Source organism: Rhinoraja longicauda, chromosome 6, assembly GCF_053455715.1.
Source record: "Rhinoraja longicauda isolate Sanriku21f chromosome 6, sRhiLon1.1, whole genome shotgun sequence".
Classification (NCBI taxonomy): domain Eukaryota; kingdom Metazoa; phylum Chordata; class Chondrichthyes; order Rajiformes; family Arhynchobatidae; genus Rhinoraja; species Rhinoraja longicauda.
The window spans coordinates 2,323,202-2,346,084 of NC_135958.1; the positions used below are offsets into that span (position 1 = coordinate 2,323,202).

Here is a 22,883-nt window from a genome sequence, read left to right on the forward strand (position 1 = left end):
AAGTAGTTCACATTTCGGGTCAGGGATCTTCATTGGATCACCAATCCTGAGGGAGGGTCCTTGATCTGAAGTGTTGTGTAGAAAGGAACTGCAGATGCTGGTTTATACCGAAGATGATCACAAAGGGTCAGGCAGTATCTCTGGAGAAAGGGTCTGAAGAAGGTTTCCGATCCGAAACGTCACCCATCCTTTTCCCCAGAGATGCTGCCTGACCCATTGAGTTACTCCAGCACTTTGTGTCTATCTTCGGTGTAAACTGCTTTCTCTTCCCACAGATGCTGCTGTCTGAGTTCTTCCAGCATTCTGTTTGTGTCAACACTTCAGATTGATACTTTGATGGAAGGCCAGTGGCCTGATGACTCTCAGGCTGATCTCTCCTTAGGTGCTGCCTGACCTGCTGGGTATATCCAGCAGCTGCAGTTATCTGCTTTTGATCTTTCCAAGTCAAGGACATCTTAACACAAGGTCTCCTAGGGTGCCATGTCTTGCACAGATCTTTCAATGAGGCGAATGTCCTACATCCAATAAGATGTGGACCTGCCACCAGGCCAAAGCAGGAGATGTCACGTGTGGTGACTTCATCAAAGAAATAGGATTTAAGGGGCAATCTGAGGAATGTATGTTCAGGGAAGGAATTCCAAAAAAAGAAAATGGGAGAGCAAAAGAAAAGTTCTTGGGGATGGTGGAATGAGAGTTTGGTGAAGACCCAGGTGAGGGTTGATGAAAAGCAGTATTCATGGGGAGTAGGAAGCGGGTTGATGGTTGATTGATTGTGTGGATGGGTGCATCTCTAGATGTTAGAAGAAAATCGGCACGGTGGCGCAGCGGTAGAGTTGCTGCCTTACTGCGCCAGAGACCCGGGTTCGATCCTGACTATACGGACTTTGTACGTTCTCCCCGTGACCACGTGAGTTTTCTCTGGGTGCTCTGGTTTTCTCCCACACTCCAAAAATGTACAAGTTTGTCAGTTAATTGGCTTTGGTAAAGATTGTAAATTGTCCTGAGTGTGTAGGATGGTCCTAGTGTACGGGGATCACTGGTTGGCATGGACTCGGTGGGCCGAGAGGGCATGTTTCCGTGCAGTATCTCTAAACTAAATTAAACTAAACATGACTCCAATGTGTGGGGGTGTTCATCAGAAGCTGCATCTCCCAACTGACAGCCAGGGATCTGCACTGTTCACACTGTGCACCTGCACTCCACAACAAAACCAGTGGCAATGTGCAACAGGGACGTTTGGAGAAGCTGAGAACCTCAAACATGTTGACACCGTCACTGCACATTTCTGGCTGATTGGTGTGGAACAACCAGCACTTCCCTGTAGGATTCAGCCCCCTGGGCCAATATTGTAGTGAAGCAATGATATCCAGCACGTTTGCAACATCGTGGCACAGTGGTGTAACTGGCACAGCTGCTGCCTCTCAGTGCCGAAGGCTCAGGTTCGACCTTGACCTTCGATACTGTTTGTGTGGAGTTTGCACGTTCTCCCCGTGACCTTGTAGGTTTTCTCTGGGTGCTACGGTTTCTTCCCACATCCCAAAGACGTGTGGGGTTGTAGGTTAATTGACCGTTGCAAATTGCCCCAAGAGTAAATGAGAAGGTGGGATAAAACAGAATTGGTGATCAAAGGCTGGCGTGGACTCGGTGGGCCAAAGGGCCTGTTCCACGTGTCTCGAAACTAAACTCTAAAAATTCACAGAAGTGGGCCGTACCTTCCAGTCTTCTCAGCCTCATCATCTGAGAACTCCGAGTCCTCCATGTCGCTCGTGTTGAGGAAGTCAAAGCTCTCCAGTGCGTGTTCGACCGTCAGGCTGAAGCTCGAGGCTCTGCTTCTGTTCACACCCCGCCTCTGCTGCAAAACACACAACAGCCGCTGTTCAGCAAAAGGAACACACACTGGCATTTCGTGCGACCAAGGCAGAGACTTTTTATTTCAGAGGATCATAAGTCTTTGGAATTCTCCAAATATTTTTCAGAAATAATTACTTTTGATTTGGAGAAACAAGGCGGTGAAAGACAAGACAGGATAATGGAGTTGAAATTACAGTCACGTCAGCCGTGATCTGATGGAAGCCAGAACACCAACACTTTCTACTCATTAACACCTTACAAAAGAATTGGCCCAGAGAAGCACAACCTTTAAAGCAGTGCGAAGATTTCCAAACTCAATCAGGTGATGATTGAATTGCTAAGACATTACCAGGACAGTTTCTTCCCAGAAAGTCATCAGGCAACTGAACCATCCATCAACAACTGGCTCCCATAATTTTGTTTCTCTTGGTCCTTCTAGTTGGGTAGCTCCATCCAAGACCGCAAGAAATGGCCGAGAGTTGTGGACGCAGCCCAGACCACCATGCAAACCAGCCTCACTTCCACTGATGCCATCTACACTTCATGCTCCCTCCACAAGGCAGAGTGCTGGAGTAACTCAGCGGGTCAGGCAGCATCTTTGGAGAACATGGATAGGCGAGGTTCTCCAGGGATGCTAGTTCAGGTAGACTGGTGTACCTGCAGTGCTTTGTTAGTCATTCTGTTGGTGCCTCTTGCTTCACTCTCCGTTGGTCTGTAACATGACTGAGACTGCTGCATCCTCCCTCCCTACCAGTGATACAAGGTGCTGCCAGCAGGTGGGGCTATGGTGCTAGACTCAGCCGTTCACACGCAAAAAATGGGCTCCGAAAACTCAATTTCCCCCTTTCTTTCTCCAAACTTTTGAGGAAGTCGCTCTTACTTCCAGAAGAAAGTTCACTGTCACAAAACAGCTTTTCAACTGTGAAGAAATTGATTCTTACAGACACAAAGAAAATGTAGGTTGTAATCATGATGAGTTGAAAATGTATCAAAGCAGGGACACTTATGAACAGGATATACAGTACATGATGATAGGCCACTACAAAGCAACAATGCAAAAAGGACGGAAAAAAGCAACAGGCTGCTCAGGATCACAAAATCAGTTTGCTGTTTGCTCCTTGCCAAATATCCCTGGGCAGTACGGTGGCTCAGTGGTGGAGCTACTGCCCTACAGCGCCAGACTATCCTGACTACGGGTGCTGTCTGTGTGGAGTTTGTACGTTCTCCCTGTGATGGTGTGGGTTTTCTCCAGGTGCTCCAGTTTCCTCCCGCGTTCCAAAGAAGTGCAGGTTAATTGCCTTCTGTAAGTTATAACTAGTCCCTGGTGTGTGGGATAGTGCTGGTGATCTCTTGATATGACTGCAATGGCCTCCGCAGCGTAACTTGCAGCCTGTGCTCTCAGAGACAGGTTACTCGAGAAGATCACCTTTGTGCAACCCTGCCACTGTCTTCCTATGGGAATGGGGAACATGCAGGTGCTTTATGGGACAACTGAAGGTTACAGAAAGACTATAGCAGTTAAATTGCTAACTGGCAACAAACTAGCATCTGGAGTTTCACAGATAACTAGCAGATTAAAACCACTGTGACTCGATGGCAAAGACTTTACCAGGAGTAAAGATAGGGAGAGGGAGCAGGGAGTCATGGCAGATGGAGTGGGATGGGGAAACCTCCATACTCTCTTCTCCATCCCCTAAGAACTCACAAAGAATTAGGAGGTGGGAGGGAGGAGGGGAGGAAGAGGGAAGAGATAAAGGAGGGAAAAATTGAACTGGCTACCTGGACTCCATGGATAGACATGGTACTGACATGGATAGAAAATTGGTTGACAGATAGAAAGCAAAGAGTGGGGATAAATGGGTCCCTTTCAGAATGGCAGGCAGTGACCAGTGGGGTACCGCAAGGCTCGGTGCTGGGACCCCAGCTATTTACGATATACATTAATGACTTAGATGAAGGGATTAAAAGTACCATTAGCAAATTTGCAGATGATACTAAGCTGGGGGGTAGTGTGAATTGTGAGGAAGATGCAATAAGGCTGCAGGGTAACTTGGACAGGTTGTGTGAGTGGGCGGATGATACATGGCAGATGCAGTTTAATGTAGATAAGTGTGAGGTTATTCACTTTGGAAGTAAGAATAGAAAGGCAGATTATTATTTGAATGGTGTCAAGTTAGGAAGAGGGGATGTTCAACGAGATCTGGGTGTCCTAGTGCATCAGTCACTGAAAGGAAGCATGCAGGTACAGCAGGCAGTGAAGAAAGCCAATGGAATGTTGGCCTTCATAACAAGAGGAGTTGAGTATAGGAGCAAAGAGGTCCTTCTACAGTTGTACCGGGCCCTGGTGAGACCGCACCTGGAGTACTGTGTGCAGTTTTGGTCTCCAAATTTGAGGAAGGATATTCTTGCTATTGAGGGCGTGCAGCGTAGGTTCACTAGGTTAATTCCCGGAATGGCGGGACTGTCGTATGTTGAAAGGCTGGAGCAATTAGGCTTGTATACACTGGAATTTAGAAGGATGAGGGGGGATCTTATTGAAACATATAAGATAATTAGGGGATTGGACACATTAGAGGCAGGAAACATGTTCCCAATGTTGGGGGAGTCCAGAACAAGGGGCCACAGTTTAAGAATAAGGGGTAGGCCATTTAGAACGGAGATGAGGAAGAACTTTTTCAGTCAGAGTGGTGAAGGTGTGGAATTCTCTGCCTCAGAAGGCAGTGGAGGCCAGTTCGTTGGATGCTTTCAAGAGAGAGCTGGATAGAGCTCTTAAGGATAGCGGAGTGAGGGGGTATGGGGAGAAGGCAGGAACGGGGTACTGATTGAGAGTGATCAGCCATGATCGCATTGAATGGCGGTGCTTGCTCGAAGGGCTGAATGGCCTACTCCTGCACCTATTGTCTATTGTCTATTGATATGTATCAGCCTGTTTGCTGTAGACACAACGTGTTGGAGTAACTCAGCAGGTCAGGCAGCATCTCTGGAGAGAAGGAATGGGTGACGTTTCGAGTCGAGACCCTTGCCGTGGTGGTTTCAGACTTCCAATCTATTTGCCCAGAGTACCTGGTCTATTCACAGCCTTCCACACCAATGGAATGTGTGGGTGCTTCTCAGGGATCAGATGTGCCTGAATTGATCCAACTAACTAACTCTAAGTATTTTCTCTGGAATATTACTAAAGTCACAGGATTAGTTTAGAGATATAGCATGGAAACAGGCCCTTCGGCCCACCGATTGCACGCCGCCCATCGATCACCCAGGGTCCAGGTCGAGCGAAGGTGGGAGACTGTTTCAAGGGGGAGTGAACGTGGACTACAGGAGACCCCAGTGACTGTGCCTATTGCAAACAGGTACACCCTCTTGGAGCTGTCGGGGCAGAAGACGCTTCCAGTCCGAGCGGCGGACAAGTTGGCGGCTCTAACCCAGGCAAGGAGACCTGATCTGGGAGACCGAAGTCTGGAAGATCCATAGTAGTGGGTGACTCCATTGTCCGAGGTACGGACAGTAGATTCTGTGGCAGCAGGCGGGACTCGAGGATGGTCTGTTGCCACCCTGGTGCCAGGGTTCAAGACATCACGGAGCGGCTTCAGAACATCCTAACGAGAGAAGGCGATCAACCGGAAGTAGTTGTGCACGTGGGCACGAACGACATCGGGAGGAAGAGGAAGGAGATACTGCAACGTGAGTTTAGAGAGTTAGGAAGAAGACTGAGAACTAGGACGTCAAAGGTGGTTATCTCTGGACTGTTACCTGTACCTCGTGCTGGTGAGGGCAGGAACAGAGAGATCGGGGATATGAAAGTATGGCTTAGGGGCTGGTGCAGGGAGCAGGGATATAGATTTCTAGACCACTGGGATCTCTTCTGGGGTAGGGGTGACCTGTACAAAAGGGACGGGTTACACCTTAACAGAAGGGGGACCAACATTCAGGCAGGCAGGTTTGCTAGTGTTACACGTGTGGATTTAAACTAAGTAGTGGGGGGGAGGGGTTGACAAATTGAGAATATGAAGATGGAGTTAAAGGGGAGGCGAATACAGGAGAAATTGCAAAGGACTCTAGAAGGAAAGTTCTAGATGGGATAAGATAGTAGGGTCAGGGCCAATGGTGACCGACCGGTGTGAGAGGGGAGGTGAATACCGGTTAAAGTGTTGTATTTAAATGCGCGAAGTATAAAAAATAAAGTGGATGAGCTTGAGGCTCAGTTAGACATTGGCAAGTATGATGTTGTGGGAATTACAGAGACATGGCTACAAGAGGACAAGGGCTGGGAACAGAATATTCAGGGGTATACGACCTATCGAAAAGACAGACAGGTGGGCAGAGGGGGTGGGGTCGCTCTGTTGTTAAGGAATGATATTCAGTCCCTTGCAAGGGGTGACATAGAATCAGGAGATGTAGAATTAGTATGGATAGAAATGAGAAATTGTAAGGGTAAAACGACCCTAATGGGAGTCATCTACAGGCCCCCAAACAGTAGCCTCGACATAGGGTGCAAGTTGAATCAAGAGCTAAAATTGGCATGTCGAAAATGTAATGCTACGGTGGTCATGGGAGATTTCAACGTGCAGGTAGACTGGGAAAATCAGGTAGGTACTGGACCCCAGGAAAGGGAGTTTGTGGAGTGTCTCCGAGATGGATTCTTAGAACAGCTTGTACTGGAGCCTACCAGGGAGAAGGCAATTCTGGATTTAGTGTTGTGTAATGAACCTGATTTGATAAGGGAACCCAAGGTAAAAGAGCCATTAGGATGCAGTGATCACAATATGATGTTTTAATCTACAAATTGAGAGGGAGAAGGGAAAATCGGAAGTGTCAGTATTACAGTATACCAAAGGGGATTACAGAGGCATGGGGCAGGAGCAGTTAGTCTGACATCAGTGGTGGGGAAGATGCTGAAGTCAATTATAAAAGACGAAATTGCGGAGCATTTGGATAGTAGTAACAGGATTGTTCCGAGTCAGCATGGTTTTACAAAGGGGAAAACATGCTTGACTAATCTTCTGGGATTTTTTGAGGATGTAACTAGGAAAATGGACAGGGGAGAGCCGGTGGATGTGGTGTACCTCGACTTTCAGAAAGCCTTCGAGATGGTCCCACATAGGAGATTGGTGGGCAAAATTACAGCACATGGTATTGGAGGTGGGGTACTGACATGGATAGGAAATTGGTTGGCAGACAGAAAGCAAAGAGTGGGGGTAAATGGGTCCCTTTCAGGATGGCAGGCAGTGACTAGTGGGGTACCGCAAGGCTCGGTGCTGGGTGACTCATGGTCAGCGTGGAAACAGTGGGCCAAAGGACCTGTTTCCACACCGTATCGTTTAACTAAAGTACACTCTCCCTCTCCCCAGCTGCCTCTCATTTTCAATACCAGAATCAAAGCATCCAAAACTCTGCTTCATGCTTGCTCTTTGACACTGGTCCAGTTCACCCATCGATCGCCCTTGTGCTCATTGACCTGCTCTGACTCCCAGTCTGCTAACAGCTCCGTTTTAAAGTTATTACTATTCATGTCTTTGAACAACACCATGCCTTGGTCTCCTCCCTGTTTCTGCATATACATCTCATATACAAGCACTCCTCCAACTTCAACTTTTTGCACAGCCTGGATTTTAATAACTCCCTAATCTCTCAACAGCACAGCAGCACGGTGGCAAAACTGCTGCTTCACAGCACCAGAGACCTGTTTGATATTGACTACGGATGCTGTCTGTGTGGAGTTTGTACGTTCTCCGTGTCAGTGTGGGTTTCCTCTGGGTGCTCATTTCTAAATTCCAAAGATGTGCAGGTTTGTAAAGGTTAATTGGCTTCTGTAAAATTGACCCTAGTGATGGGAAAGTGGGATAACATAGAAGTAGCAGATGGGTGACTGATTGTCGGCATGTACTCGATGGGCCGAAGGGCCTGTTTCCATGCTGGGTCTCAGACCAGACAGCATGTGGGCAGGGAATGGACAGGCAATGTCTCGGGTCGGTAGGTTGACCCTTCCATGATATTATTGGGAATTTCATACAACGATCTGGCAGTACTGAAGTCCCAAGGCTGACTGATTGTCAGAGTTTTACTGTAGCTGGGTTTCCCACATTTTGAAAATTGGCTGAAAATTTAAGCTTCTCACGCAAATAAACTGGACGCATCGAAGTAGTGGCCTCACAGGGAGAAGAAATGGATTGCTCAACTTAGTTGATGGCCAAAAACGTTGATTTACACAGAAGCTACAAAGATCATGCCGACATTTGTATGTGTAAAAGTTGTAGAAGGAAACTGTGCGAGAGAGTAAAGGAAGGCAGGACAAGCAGCAACACAGGATGTCTAACCCTAGCCAGCACCATCTTCTAAATGGGAGAGAATCGTATACGCAATTCATTTACTCTTCACCACAAAGTCATGGGAAAATCTCAATTTTAGGAAATGTGCTTATAATTGTGGAAAGGCCAGGAACACAGTCAGAGTCTCTTTAATTACTGACAGATGCACTGACTGTAAATTGTGGAACAAGATAAAATAATGCTTTAAAAAAAAATAATTCTGTTAAGCTTTAAAGATTTAAAATACAATTTGCAGGAGGAAGTCAGTGGATCAATTGGCATCTGAGGAGGGAAATGGACCAACTATATTTTGGGTGGGACGCATCTTCGGACTGACGGAGTAGAGGACGTGACGAGAGGAGGCAAACATTCAGATTGCACGTGGCTAACCGTGACTGGGAATTGGAAAATAAGCAGCCATTTCACTGTGGGTTCCCTGGAAACACCCGGTCAATTCCTCCCGATGTCACTGGAGAATCGTCACGAAGTGAAGCATTAAGTGGACCCAACACAGTCACGGTGGCGCAGCGGTAGAGTTGCCGCCTTACAACACTTGCAGCGCCGGAGACCCGGGTTCGATCCCGACTACGGGTGCTGTCTGTACGGAGTTTGTACGTTCTCCCCGTGACCTGCGTGGGTTTTCTCTGAGATCTTCGGTTTCCTCCCACACTCCAAAGACTACAGGTTTGTAGGTTAATTGGCTTGGTATAAGTGTAAATTGTCCCTAGTGTGTGTAGGATAGTGTTAATATGTGGTGATCGCTGGTCGGTCGGTGTGGGCCCGGTGGGCCGAAAGGGTCTGTTTCCGCGCTGTATCTCTAAACATCGTCATCATGACCAGGCCAACATGGACGAGACAGTATTTGGCAATGACTGCGCCATCAACGAGACTGAAGGGATATTAATGATGCAAAGCTCCCCACATGGAGCCTGGGCGTCAGACTAGCAGATCAATACCTTCTAGGACAGAGAAATCATTACTGTTCTAGTTAAATGAATCAGATCATCTGAGGGTATGAGAGCCTCAACACATGAGGAGAGATAATCCAACTGCAAAGCGACATAACGGATTTGAGAAGAAGCTAATCGACTGAAGAACTTCAACCTATGGCCTCACCCGACTCATTATTAGTTTATCACACTTGTTTAACTCCCACTGAGGGAATCCAACTCCGAGAAATTGTCCAGCAAACAGGACTGGAACGGATATAGCGCACACCGTCCATAAACACACCGGCACAGTTAAAATGTAATTAAAGTGTTTGGTTTAGAGATGCAGTGTGGAAACAGGCCTCCCGGCCCACCGAGTCTGCACCGACCAACCATCATGCCGTACCCTAGGGTGACCAAACCACTCCATTCCCACACTGGCACATTTACACTGAGTTACAACCAACCCTAACCCAACACACTTACCAATAGAACTTCTTCCAAATGCTTGACCTCCATCTCCAGTTTCTGGAGCTCAGGGAACTGGCCGCGGTAATCATCAAGTGTGGAATTTAACGTCATCAGGGCTTCGTCGATGCCCGGGTCAGGCGGCTTCACTTTGGCCGGCTCTGCTAGCTCAGTCTTCTCCTTGCTCAGTCTGGTATTCTCCTCTGTGGGGGCAGAGCTGTGAGCTGCCACCTCAGCGGTAGCCGCCTCAGCGGTAGCCACCTCTGCTTGCAGACCACAGGAAGGGACGTCAGGGGGTTGTGCTGCGACCAGTGGAGCCTCCGACTGTAGCACGGCATCCATGCTCTGCTCAGGCACGGCCTGAGTGGGCACAGTCTCTGGCATTGGTGGCAATGCTGCCAAATTCATGGCGGCAACCACCTGCACCTCTGGCTCTGGGCTCACTGGGGCATGCAAGTCCATCGCCCCGTCCACACTCGCTTCACTGATATTGCTGAGAGTTCTGGAAATCGGCACGTTCCCATTCCACATCACGTGCTCCGGCTCCTCTGCGATGTCCTCTTCCACCGAATGCCTGCTCGCCTCGGCACTCTCTGCCAGTGGTTCCTCGGCATGTGCCAACGTTATGGTGATCCTGGGCACCGTTCCCTGAATTTCTGGCTGCACCAGCGTCTTGGGTGAATGCCTGGCGCTCGTTGACAGCTGCGGGCTGGAAGAACCGTCGGAGGAATCGGAGGAGATGGACCAGGCAGCGCCGTTCTCCAGGTCTTCCTGCCTCCGCAGCATGTTCTAAACAAAGCAGAACGGCACAGGTCAGTCAGCCTCACGGACACGCTGGAGAACAGCACACTGCATGTGCGGGACCAGGTGTGTATGGGGACACAAGGTGTGTATGGGGAACAAGGTGTGTATGGGGAACAAGGTGTGTATGGGGAACAAGGTGTGTATGGGGAACAAGGTGTGTATGGGGACACAAGGTGTGTATGGGGACACAAGGTGTGTATGGGGACACAAGGTGTGTATGGGGACACAAGGTGTGTATGGGGACACAAGGTGTGTATGGGGAACAAGGTGTGTATGGGGAACAAGGTGTGTATGGGGAACAAGGTGTGTATGGGGAACAAGGTGTGTATGGGGAACAAGGTGTGTATGGGGACACAAGGTGTGTATGGGGACACAAGGTGTGTATGGGGAACAAGGTGTGTATGGGGAACAAGGTGTGTATGGGGAACAAGGTGTGTATGGGGAACAAGGTGCAAGCAGACTCAAACAGGACTGAAGAATGCTTTCTCTAACTTCAAGTGGCCCCGTGGCAGAAGCATCCACGTGGCAGGGCTGGGAACTGCAAGTGTCCTGCGCTAATTCTGCTGCCACCATCGTCTACTGTACCAGTGAGGCTCCCACTAATTGTCGCCGGAAGCTTGCATCCTTTTCAGGACGGACGATGACAGTGATGTAACATTTGAAATATAGATGATGGACACAAAAGAAGAAGACTTCAAGTACCCCTTGCATTCCCTCTCTCTTCCCCCCCCCCCCCCCCCCCCACCCTCGTCCTGCTACTAGTCTCACTGTCGTCCTGCTTAGTTGCACTGTTTGGATCCACTCGTTATCACCTTCTCCACAGCCAGCAATGCACCATTGTGGGCTCCACCTTTCCTCTTGATTATCGTTGCTGACTTTGATTTGTCCTTTTGCATATCTTTCATTCATGTGTTCTTTGTACCTTTTCATATCTCTCCCTTCCCTCTCTCCTGACTCTCAGTCTGAAGAAGGATCTCCACCCGAAACGTCACCTATTCCTTTTCTCCAGAGACGCTGCCTGACCCGCTGAGTTACTCCAACATTTTGTGTTGCTCAGTCCGCCTTAACCAACCTGATCTCCCGGTGGCTCAGCACTTCAACTCCTCCTCCCACTCCCAGTCTGACTTTCCTGTCCTGGGGCTCCTCCATTATCATAGTGAGGCCCACCGCAAATTGGAGGAACAGCACCTCATATTTCGCTTGGGCAGCTTACACCCCAGCGGTATGAACATTGATTTCTCTAACTTTAGATAGCTCCTCTGTCCCTCTCTTTCCCCTCCCCCTTCCCAGTTCTCCCACTGTCTTCCTGTCTCCACCTACATCCTTTCTTTGTCCCGCCCCCTCCCCTGACATCAGTCTGAAGAAGGGTCTCGACCCGAAACATCACCCATTCCTTCTCTCCAGAGATGATGCCTGACCCGCTGAGTTACTCCAGCTTTTTGTGATACCAACATTTTGTGTCTATCCTTAGTCCTGATACAGAGTTCTGTACTCGAGCTGGGTGTAGAATTTAAATGTAATTTACTGGGGCTTCAAAACAATCAGCGTTTATAAACCCAACTCTCAGGACTATAAGGAATCAAAGCTATCCCAATGCAAGGACATAGCATGCCAGGTTGACTTGACACGAGGCTTCAGGCAGTGAGATGCTTCTGCTGCTGCCAAAACACACAATAAACGGCAAAACTGGGCGCCAGCACTTTGCCATTTGTCAAAGCTGTTTACTGATTTTTACTGTCAAATCATTTCCCCCCCAAAATAAACTTTATTCAGAATAAAACATATATACAAAGCAAAAAACTCTTCCAAATACCCATCACCCTTTGTATAAAAAAGGTTGCCCCTCAGTTTCCTATTCAATCTTTCCCCCCTCACCTTAAACCCATGTTCTCTGGTTCTTGATACCCCGACTCTGGGTAAAAGTAAATGTGCATCTATCTTATCTATTCTTCTCATGATCTTACACACCTCTATAAGATCACCCTTCACCCTCCCTGCGCTCCATGCAAACTTATCCCCAAGTCTGCAAAAGTCAATCCAAATGGTATAATTTATTAGAAGCTTTATTGCGAACTTCTTTGATTTTTGCACACCGGTTATCCTTTGTCAGTGAGCCGATTCTCTATTCTCCCCAAACCTCTCAGTCACCATGACAACTGTGTGTTTAAAATGTGCAAATTATGTAGCTCGAGTCAAAGCCTTTGTGCACCCAAGGGGCTGTAAAATTATTAACAAGTTTATACAGACGGTGATAGTTTTACTGTGTGTGGCTCAAGAACAAAGGTCCCCAGCCACAAGGGTACAGAGCCACACATTACAGTACCTCTCCAAACCTACAGTGGTGGGTTTATGGAATGAGCTGCCAGAGGAGGTAGCTGAGACAGGGACTATGACAACATATAAAAGCTATTTGGACAGGTACATAGATAGGAAAGGTTTGGAGCAATATGGGTCAAATGCGGACAGGTGGGACTAGTACAGATGGGGCATCTTGGTTGGCATGGGCAAGTTGGGCCGAAGGGCCTGTTTGCATGCTGAATGACCATACACCACAATCTTATTAATACTGTACCCCCCCCCCTATTGACAGTACCCACTGCTGATTGATACAAAACCATCTCTGACAGCAATCTGAAAATAAAAACTCCAGAGAACCTGGATGTAAAAATCATAATTTGCTACATGGTTTGATAACTTGTTTTAACCCTAAAAGGTTTTGTCAGAGGAAACATTTTTCTGTTGTGGCAGATAGGCTGTTGTGTTTGCTCTGAATTAACACGGCTACCCACCAACACACAGGTTAACTTCACAGGTCAGCAGGTGTTTTTTTGTCCTTGGAGGGTGGCACAGTCTCGCAGCGGTAGAGTTGCCGCCTCTCAGCCCCAGAGACCCGGGTTCGATCCTGACTACGGGTGCAGTCTGTACGGAGTTTGTACGTTCTCCCTGTGACAGCGTGGGTTTTCTCCGGGTGCTCCAGTTTCCTCCCACACTACAAAGATGTGTGGGTTTGTAGGTTAATTGGTTTCGGTAAAAGTGTGTGGTGTAGTGTTAATGTACAGGGTGATCACTGGTCCTCTCTATTTCTCTAAAGTTTAAAGTAAAGCTCGGAGACACTTACGTAAAAGGCTTGTTCCCGCAAGGACGGGGTGTCTGGTGGACTCTGGTTGTAGGTGGAAAATCGCTTGTTTACTGTGGCCACCTTGTTCACCGTGCTTGTGGCAGATGTTTGATCGTCTTTATCAAATGGACTGAAAGACACAGGACAACGATGCAATATAAGAAACGATACACTGAATAAACAAGGAACTGCAGATGCTGGTTTACAACGCAAAAAAGAAACAGTGCTGGAGTAACTCAGCGGGTCAGGCAGCATCTCTGGAGAACATGGATAGGTGACGTTTCGGGTTGGGACCCTTCTTCAGACTGATTGTGGTCAGAGGGAGAATACTGGGAAGGAGGAGGGGGCAGGACAACGCCTGGCAGGTCATAGGGGGTTACAGGTGGAGGGGGGTTTGATAGGCAGATGGTTGGACAAATGCCGGAGATGAAAAGACAAAACACGTGAGAAGGATAGGAAAAAGTGTGAATTGTGAAGCCTGAGAAAGGAATACATCGGGTGTGGATTGGGTTTGATTAGTTGAAGACTGAAGAAGGGTCTCGACCCGAAACGTCACCCATTCTTTCTCTCCAGAGATGCTGCCTGACCTGCTGAGTTACACCAGCATTTTGTGTCTACCTTCGATTTAAACCAGCATCTGCAGTTTTCTTTCCTGCACATCATGCAAAAAGAGTTTTGATATGCTTGGGGCAATTTTATGTATAAAATTATAAAAGGACTGGACAAGCTAGATGCAGGAGAAATGTTCCCAATGTTGGGGGAGTCCAGAACCAGGGGCCACAGTCTAAGAATAAAGGGGAGGCCATTTAAAACTGAGGTGAGAAAAAACCTTTTTCACCCAGAGAGTTGTGAATTTGTTGAATTCTCTGCCACAGAGGGCAGTGGAGGCCAATTCACTGGATGTATTTAAAAGAGAGTTAAATAGAGCTCTAGGTGCTAGCAGAATCAAGGGATATGGGGAGAAGGCAGGCACGGGTTACTGATTGTGGATGATCAGTCATGATCACAATAAATGGCGGTGCTGGCTCAAAGGGCCAAATGGCCTCCTCCTGCACCTATTTTCTATGTTTCTAAGTCACCGTGCTCCAGAGATGGAAAAGGTTAGGTCCAACCCACTCCACAATGGCGCTCTGATGCTCCAGTGCACAGTGCCAGGAGAGCACTGCAATGCCAGAGGCTGAGACAACACACTCCCTTGATGGATGTAAAGGATCTATTCAAAAAGCAGTGAAATTATCTCCAGGGTGCTGGGGAATGAGTAATTCCTAACTGAGATCTCTGAATAATTTATTTAGTCCTTCATTTGACTTCTGTCGGCTGTGCACGCATTAGTGTTGCGTCTCCTGGTGTTACAATAAAGGCTATGATTTGTCGCTGGTAGGAAAGGCCTCGTGATGACCCCCTGAGGTTGTGAAAGATGCTGCAGGAATGCAAGGCTCTCTCATGATATTCTCAGAATAAAATGGTGTACCTTTAGAATGGAGATGAGGAGGAATTATTTCACTCAGAAGGTCATGAATCTGTGGAATTCATTGCCAGACAGTTGTGGAGGTCAAATCATTGGGTATTTTTAAAGCAGAGATTGACAGGTTTCTTGATTATTAAGGGCATCAAAGGTTATGGGGAGAAGGCAGGAGAATGGGGTTGAGAGGGAAAGATAAATTCTCCGTGATTGAATGGCGGAGTGGACTCGATAGGCTGAATGGCCCAATTCTGCTCCTATGACTTATCAACTTGTATTACAACATATTGCTCATCTAAATAAAAAAAGAATCCTTATTTAATCTTCAACAATAGCATTGGGTTAAGGGAAAGTACAAAGCCAAAGACCATCAATGCTCCGACTCTATTTGATTTGTAGCACACATCTAAAAACAATCAAAACAACCGGTGCTAGAACTCTGCCACAAAGGACAACTCTGTAACTGTACACACTGTCGAGACATTCACGCCCTTCTCCCTTCCTTTCCTGAAGACACACATTAATACACAATGTCTCCCATGGGGCCTGCCGACTTCACCAACGTCATCTCCAAACCTGGAAGGCTAAGGTCAACCAAAAAATACTAAACTTTGTCTGACCTAAACTCGTTCTAAATTCAGAACATGGATTGACTCTGGAATTTATCGGAAATTAAAGTGGATAACTTCCCATTTCCCAACTAATTTGCTATTTTATAACATCCTCTTACCTGGTGTCCTTGTACACCAGTCACTGCAGGCACAGCAGGCAGTGAAGAAAGCTAATGGCACGTTGGCCTTCATAGCTAGAGGCATGTTGGCCTTCATAGCTTGAGTACAGGAGCAAAGAAGACCTTCTGCAGTTGTATAGGGCCCTGGTGAGACCACATCTGCAGTATTGTATGCATTTTTGGTCTCCTAATTTGAGGAAAGACGTCCTTGCTATTGAGGCAGTGCAGCGTAGGTTCACGAGGTTAATCCCTGGGATGGAGGGACTGTCATATGAGAAAGATTGGAAAGACTAGGTTTGTATTCACTGGAGTTTAGAAGGATGAGAGGGGATCTTGTAGATATGTATAAAATTATAAAAGGACTAGACAAGCTAGGTGCAGGAAAAATGTTCCCAATGTTGGGGGAGTCCAGAACCAGGGGCCACAGTCTAAGAATAAAGGGGAGGCCATTTAAAACTGAGGTGTGAAGAAACTTTTTCACCCAGAGAGTTGTGAATTTGTGGAATTCTCTACCACAGAAGGCAGTGGAGGCCAATTCACTGGATGAATTTAATAGACAATAGGTGCAGGAGTAAGCCATTCAGCCCTTCGAGCCAGTATCACCATTCAATGTGATCATGGCTGATCATTCACAATCAGTTTAAAAGAGAGTTCGATAGAGCTCTAGGGGCTAGTGGAATCAAGGGATATGGGGAGAAGGCAGGCACAGATTACTGACTGTGGATGATCAGCCATGATCACAATCAATGGTGGTGCTGGCTCGAAGGGTCGAATGGCCTCCTCCTGCACCTATTTTCTATGTTTTTATCCCACCTTTATCAGTGCACCACAATGCCTTGAAAATGGCCCACTTATTCCAACTCTGCTTTCTGTCATTTAGCCATTCCTTCATCCCTGCTAATATATCCATCTATAACATCATGAACCCATCCATAACATCACGTTTGTTGATTGGATTTGTCCAATTTCCAAGATTGCAGTCATCCACAATTATCTTTCATAAAGATTCCTACTATTTCTTTATTTAAGATCCTTTTGTTATTTTGCTTTCTCCACACAAGGGGCTGAGCGGAACAACTTCCTTGCAATTGTGCAATAATTCTGAACCACATGCTCGTCAAAAATAACATAGGAATTTGCAACAGATTGAATGTGAAAGGGCTCCTTGTGAAGAGATGAAAGTAGCCCTTTGAGTATATAACATTCTTACAAGTTTTAGATGCAAACGAAGCATTTTCAATGCCATCATCACACCACAAAAGGCTAATCCTGTCCCATTTTTAGACTGGGAAAGACTTACTTCCAGATGACCTCCAGGCTAAGTTTAATAGTTCCCAAGTCATTGATGTCCACAGCGACAGACTGAGGCAAGGCTGCAAACAAATCCTTTGTTTCACACGAGACATTGCCAACGATGACGTGATTTGCCAAGCTTTTCAACTCTGTTACCTGCAAGAATGAACCAATTAATAATAGCCGCGATGCTAAAAACAGCTCATCTAAAAATAACTCATCTGAAGAATTTTGCGAAATAATCTTCACTATAGTGCAATGACGGACACCTACATTTTGGATGAGCCATTCCATGTTTTTTGCTGTGTTAGGAGGTGCAGCAACCAATGGTACAGCTTGGTCTCAGCAGACATCCAAATTAAAACTCACCCCTGAAATTTAACTATATTTAAATTCTCCACTTGATGTGGCAGGTCCTGAAATGTAGTCACTGGATTGTGACCGAATGTGACTTGTTTACTGTGTAGAAGCAAAGAACTGCAGCTGCTGGTTTATACCAAAGATAGGCACAAAGCAAAGAAAGGCTGCAGGGAGAATGCTGGGAACTATAGGCCGGTGAGCTTAACATGTGTAGTTGGAAAGTTACTCGAGAGTATTCTGAGGGATAGGTTATACAGGCATTTGGACGGGCAAGGGCTGATTTGGGATAGTCAGCCTGGTTTTGTACGTGGGGGTTCATGTCATACAAAACTGATTGAGTTTTTTGAAGACGTGTCCAAAAAGAATGATGAGGGCAGAGCTGTAGATGTACACAAGGATTTCAGCAAGGCGTTTGACAAGGTTCCGCATGGTAGGTTGCTTTGGAAGGTTAGATCGCATGGGATCCAAGGAGAGATAGCTGAATGGATAAGAAATTGGCTCCAAGGAAGGAAGCAGAGGGTGATGGTGGAAGTTGCTTCTCTGGTTGGAGGCCTGTGACTCGTGGTGTGGCTCAGGGTTCCAGATTTAATAGAAATCTAGGGGTAACTTTTTCACACAAAGGTGCTGGGTGTATGGAACAAGCTGCCAGAGGATGTAGTTGAGGCTAGGACTATCCCAAAGTTTAAGAAACAGTTGGACAGGTACATGGATCGGACAGGTTTGGGGGGATATGGACCAAGCGCAGGCAGGTGGGACTAGTGTATCTGGGACATGTTGGCCGGTGTGGGCAAGTTGGGCCGAATGGCCTGTTTCCAAACTGTATCACTTTATAACTCTGTAAGTAACTCAATGGGCAGGCAGCATCTCCGGAGAAAGAGGATAGGCAAAGTTTCAGATTGGGATCCTTCTTTAGGCATGACTGAAGAGCGATCCTGACCCAAAACATCACCAATCCCAGAGATGCTGCCTGACCCACTGAGTTCCTCAGGCACCACTTTGTGTCTGTCTTGTCTACTAGTTTGATAATGCTATGTTACCAGTCCATGCGTTACCGCCTCTCTCTGCTCCACATGCAGACCATATCAATCACATTTACAGATCTGGGATGGGACCAAATGATGTGGTTTGAGGCATGGAGAAAATTGTGCGAGGGAGGGGGGGGGGAGGGGAGGCAAGCAGACAGCAAGGGGGGGGGGGAGGGGGAAGGCAAGCAGACAGCAAGGGGGGGGGAGGTAAGTAGACAGCAAGGGGGGGGGGGGGAGGTAAGCAGACAGCAAGGGGGGGGGAGGTAAGCAGACAGCCAAATGCAGCAGCTGGCTGTCTGGGCAGCAGACTTTGCCTTACAGTCTGTGCCCGAGGCTCTGGAAAGGCATGGGAAAGGCTCAATCTCTTATATGGAGCAGGAGATGGTTGTTGGAAGAAATAAAGAAGAAATGTTATCTTCCAATTCTGTTTACACTTAAAAGGATTTTATTTTCATTGCAGCCGACAGTAAAAGATCACGGACTTGTGTTCTGCCTGCAGCGGTTTGTTTGAGTCTGGCAGTCGACAGCAATGAGTTTTGCAGAGTCATTTTTTCCACTGGAGAATTTGGGAGAGTTCATCATTACAGGCCGACCCTCCTTCTGGAGAAGTTCCCTCAGTAAACAGGAACATGGCCAGTAAACAAAGCCATGTTGGGCTGGCTCCATGCTTCAGAGAGCGGGGCACTTTGCCCATTTCTCTCTCTCTCTCTCTCTCTCTCTCTCTCTCTCTCCCCGAGGGACGTACGCTGGGAGATCAGTGTTGTTCCTCACGTGGTCCAAGCGCTCACCTTGATGGAGAGGAACTCCGTCAGCAGAGGCTGGAAGACCATCTCCTCGCTGTCCCACACTTGCTTCCCATTCGCTTCAATGCGACCTTTCAACTTCCACCTCTGGCGCCCGTATTTCATAAATATCTGCAATCAAATGATGGAATGTTTTGAAACGTGTGGAAAGCGTTTTCATTCCTGAGCTTCTCAAAGCGTCGAGCAGCTCAGCCCCACGGCCCACAATGTCACATGATGCCAAGACCCATTCTCACCCGCCAGCAGATATATTACAATATTCTCAGCATGTCCATCTGTCTATCCACAAGTGTGGTAACTGCACTAATGTATCTGTCTCAACCACCACCCCACAGCAGCACGCTCCAGGCACCCACCACCCTCTATGTGAAACAGTTACCCTGCACATCTGCTTTAAACTTTGCCCCTCTCACCTTGAACCCAAGGACTCTCGTATTTGACTTTTGCATCCTGGGAATAAGGTTTAACTGAATGTCCGATCTATGCCTCTCATAATATTCTATGTTTCTGTCAGGTCTCCCCGCAACCTCTGATGTTCTAGAGAAAACAAACTAAGCCTGTCAACCTCTCCCTGTAGCTAATACCCTCTAATCCAGCCATCCCTCTGGTAAACAACCTTGGCAGCCTTTACAAAGCCTCCCTCTAATCCAGCAACTAGAACTGTACATAATACTCCAAATGCGGCCAAACCAAGTCGTATAAACATAGAAAATAGGTGCAGGAGTAGGCCATTCGGCCCTTCGAGCCTGCACCGCCATTCAATATGATCATGGTTGATCATCCAACTCAGTATCCTGTACCTGCCTTCTCTCCATACCCCCTGATCCCTTTAGCCACAAGGGCCACATCTAACTCCCTAAAGCTGCCTCGTGAATTCCTGACTCTTTCCCTGCGCTGTAAAATACACCTGGTGTAGGCAACTGGTGGGAGAATCGTGTGAGAACATTGGTCGCGGGGAAATACGCAGGGAAATATGCTTGACGTTCTGACAGCCAGCATTAATTTGATGGGTTTTTACAGCTGTAAAGACAATATGAGAGATAGGTGATATCCAGGTATCTCCCACAGAGGCTGCCCAACCTGCTGCGTGTTATTTCAGATTTACAGCATCTACAGCACTCTACGCATCTTGAAATATTTCCTCACCTCGTACTGATCTCCAGGACAGAGACGTGCAAAGCCTGCAAGTCCTAAAAACAAGACAAGAACGTCAGTCATGGAAAAACATTGAGCAATTGAACACCCAACTCCACACAGCAAAAGCTATAACTTTTGTCACGACTTTCACAGCCAACATAAAACTTCTATTTTTATGTCCACGTCAATCATTCCCAAGAACATCTTGACCAGATGGTGCCTTCATTTCCTGAGAAATTTAACCAAAGACAAAACACAATCTGGGTTGATAAAATAAGAAAATGTAGTTAAATACTGACCACGAAACTAATCAAACCCAACCCAGACACCACACAAGATGTATTCCTTTCTCTGGCTTCACAATTCACACTTTTTTCTATCCTTCTCACGTGTTCTGTCTTTTCATCTCCGGCATTTGTCCAACCATCTGCCTATCAACCCCCCCCCCTCCACCTGTAACCCCCTATGACCTGCCAGGCGTTGTCCTGCCCCCTCCTCCTTCCCAGTATTCTCCCTCTGACCACAATCAGTCTGAAGAAGGGTCCCAACCCGAAACGTCACCTATCCATGTTCTCCAGAGACGCTGCCTGACCCGCTGAGTTACTCCAGCACTCTGTGAAACGTCACCTACCCATGTTCTCCACAGATGCTGCCTGACCCGCTGAGTTACTCCAGCACTCTGTGAAACGTCACAATAGACAATAGGTGCAGGAGTAGGCCATTCAGCCCTTCGAGCCAGCACCGCCATTCAATGCGATCATGGCTGATCACTCTCAATCAGTACCCCGTTCCTGCCTTCTCCCCATACCCCCTCACTCCGCTATCCTTAAGAGCTCTATCCAGCTCTCTCTTGAAAGCATCCAACGAACTGGCCTCCACTGCCTTCTGAGGCAGAGAATTCCACACCTTCACCACTCTCTGACTGAAAAAGTTGTTCCTCATCTCCGTTCTAAATGGAGCCTATCCATGTTCTCCACAGATGCTGCCTGACCCGCTGAGTTACTCCAGCTCTTCGTGTCTTCTTGCGAGAGTGATTTGCACAATGTTCTCTGACTGCTTCAATGGCAACCGGCTTTAGTTTCCTGAGATCTTTCAATATTAATAACTAGGTAGTCGTATTCAAAAAGCATAGAAAAGCGACCATAGAATAATGAGATATAACCGTTAGTCTAAATACTTGTGAGCTCAGCAGCTGCCAACTCTCCTAAAAGGTAGATTCTGAAGTTGTCAACAATTATAAACCCAATTACTGATGGGAGTGGCAAATGTTTTCCTCGGTTCAATTCTTTGTGGTCACACCCAGGATGGATGCTTTGATATGTGCAGCCTTTTATAAGATTATTCAAGCACAACATAAACTAATCACGAGCAGAAATGCACAGACCGACATTCTTCAAGGCACTCTTCTTGGAAATTCAATTTCTTTCTCAAAACACATTTAATGTAGTACAAACAAGCTATCGGAGGGCGGAGCAGGGTTTGCTGATGAACATCTGAACACAGAAAGGAGAGAATAGGGCTTTAATTAGCTGAGGAGTACAACATCAATAAGCTATGACAAGAGTAGTGAGACTGATTATTAATTGATTGCTTGTAAATGTAGTCAATATGATTTAATTACTGATTTTCACTTACTTAAATACTTCATTAATGCGGAGGTCACTAAACCATCTCCACAGGAAAGATCGACTGCTCGCTGTGAATGTGGTGAGACTACATAAAGGGAGCACAATTCTCTGGCATTGTCCACTTGTGGGGCATGTGACACCTTGGCTTCCCTTTGTCTGGTAATGCTTCAGAGAACTCTGGCACAGCGGTAGAGTTGCTGCCTCACAGCGCCAGAGATCCAGGTTCCATCCCGACTACGGGTGCTGTCTGTACGGAGTTTGTACGTTCTCCCTGTGACCACATGGGGTTTCTCCAGGCGCTCCGATTTCCTCCCACATTCCAAAGATGTGCAGGTTTGTAAATTAATTGGCTTCAGTAAAATTGTAAACTGTCCATAGTGTGTAAGATAGTGCTCGTGTATGGGGTCGGCACTGACTCGGTGGGTCGAAGGGCCTGTTCCCGTGCTGTATCTCGAAAGTCTAAAGAACTTTGGTTAGAATAATGCAGTCCATGTGGTTTGCACTGGCAGAATATCTCAAGAGATTTTGTTGAATGCAAAAAAAGATAAATGTTGTCCTGTCAGAAGAGGGTTTATTAAATCATCGCAATTCTCTTCCTCTGCAGCCTTCCTGCCTCGTTCGTGTAACATCCCTATTTACCAACCACCCAATAAGGAATTGCACCCGTCACTTTTGCATGACCAGAACCACTGTCGACATTGGAGGCACAAGAAACTGCAGGTGCTGGCATCTTCAGCAAAAAACAAATGGCTGGAGGATTCAGCGGGTTAGGCAGCATCTGTGGGGGCGTTTCGGGTCGGGACCCTTTTTGAGATTGATGGGGTGGGGGTGGAATCTGGAAAAGAGGTGGGGGTGGGGCAAAGTCTGGCAAGCGATATATGGATACGGAGTGGGGGGGGGGGTGGAGTACGTGACAAAGGCTAGAGGCGTGAAGAAGACAACAAGGCATCATATGAGGAAGAGTGGGGAT

General features: G+C 47.2%; 1 protein-coding gene across 6 annotated transcripts in view; it reads right to left on the reverse strand.

The window, feature by feature from the left end:
* ripor1 (RHO family interacting cell polarization regulator 1) overlaps positions 1-22,883 on the reverse strand; it is a 206,915-nt gene that overhangs the window by 13,988 nt on the left and 170,044 nt on the right. For 5 of the 6 annotated variants that reach the window (XM_078400348.1, XM_078400347.1, XM_078400343.1 and 2 more), the window contains exons 9-14: positions 20,295-20,338; positions 19,134-19,259; positions 16,968-17,116; positions 13,476-13,605; positions 9,572-10,342; positions 1,713-1,852 (exon numbers count right to left, since the gene is read on the reverse strand). In XM_078400348.1, the coding sequence (XP_078256474.1) occupies positions 1,713-1,852; positions 9,572-10,342; positions 13,476-13,605; positions 16,968-17,116; positions 19,134-19,259; positions 20,295-20,338 (1,360 nt within the window). The remainder of the gene's footprint in view (positions 1-1,712; positions 1,853-9,571; positions 10,343-13,475; positions 13,606-16,967; positions 17,117-19,133; positions 19,260-20,294; positions 20,339-22,883) is intronic. The other variant, XM_078400349.1, reaches the window with a different exon arrangement.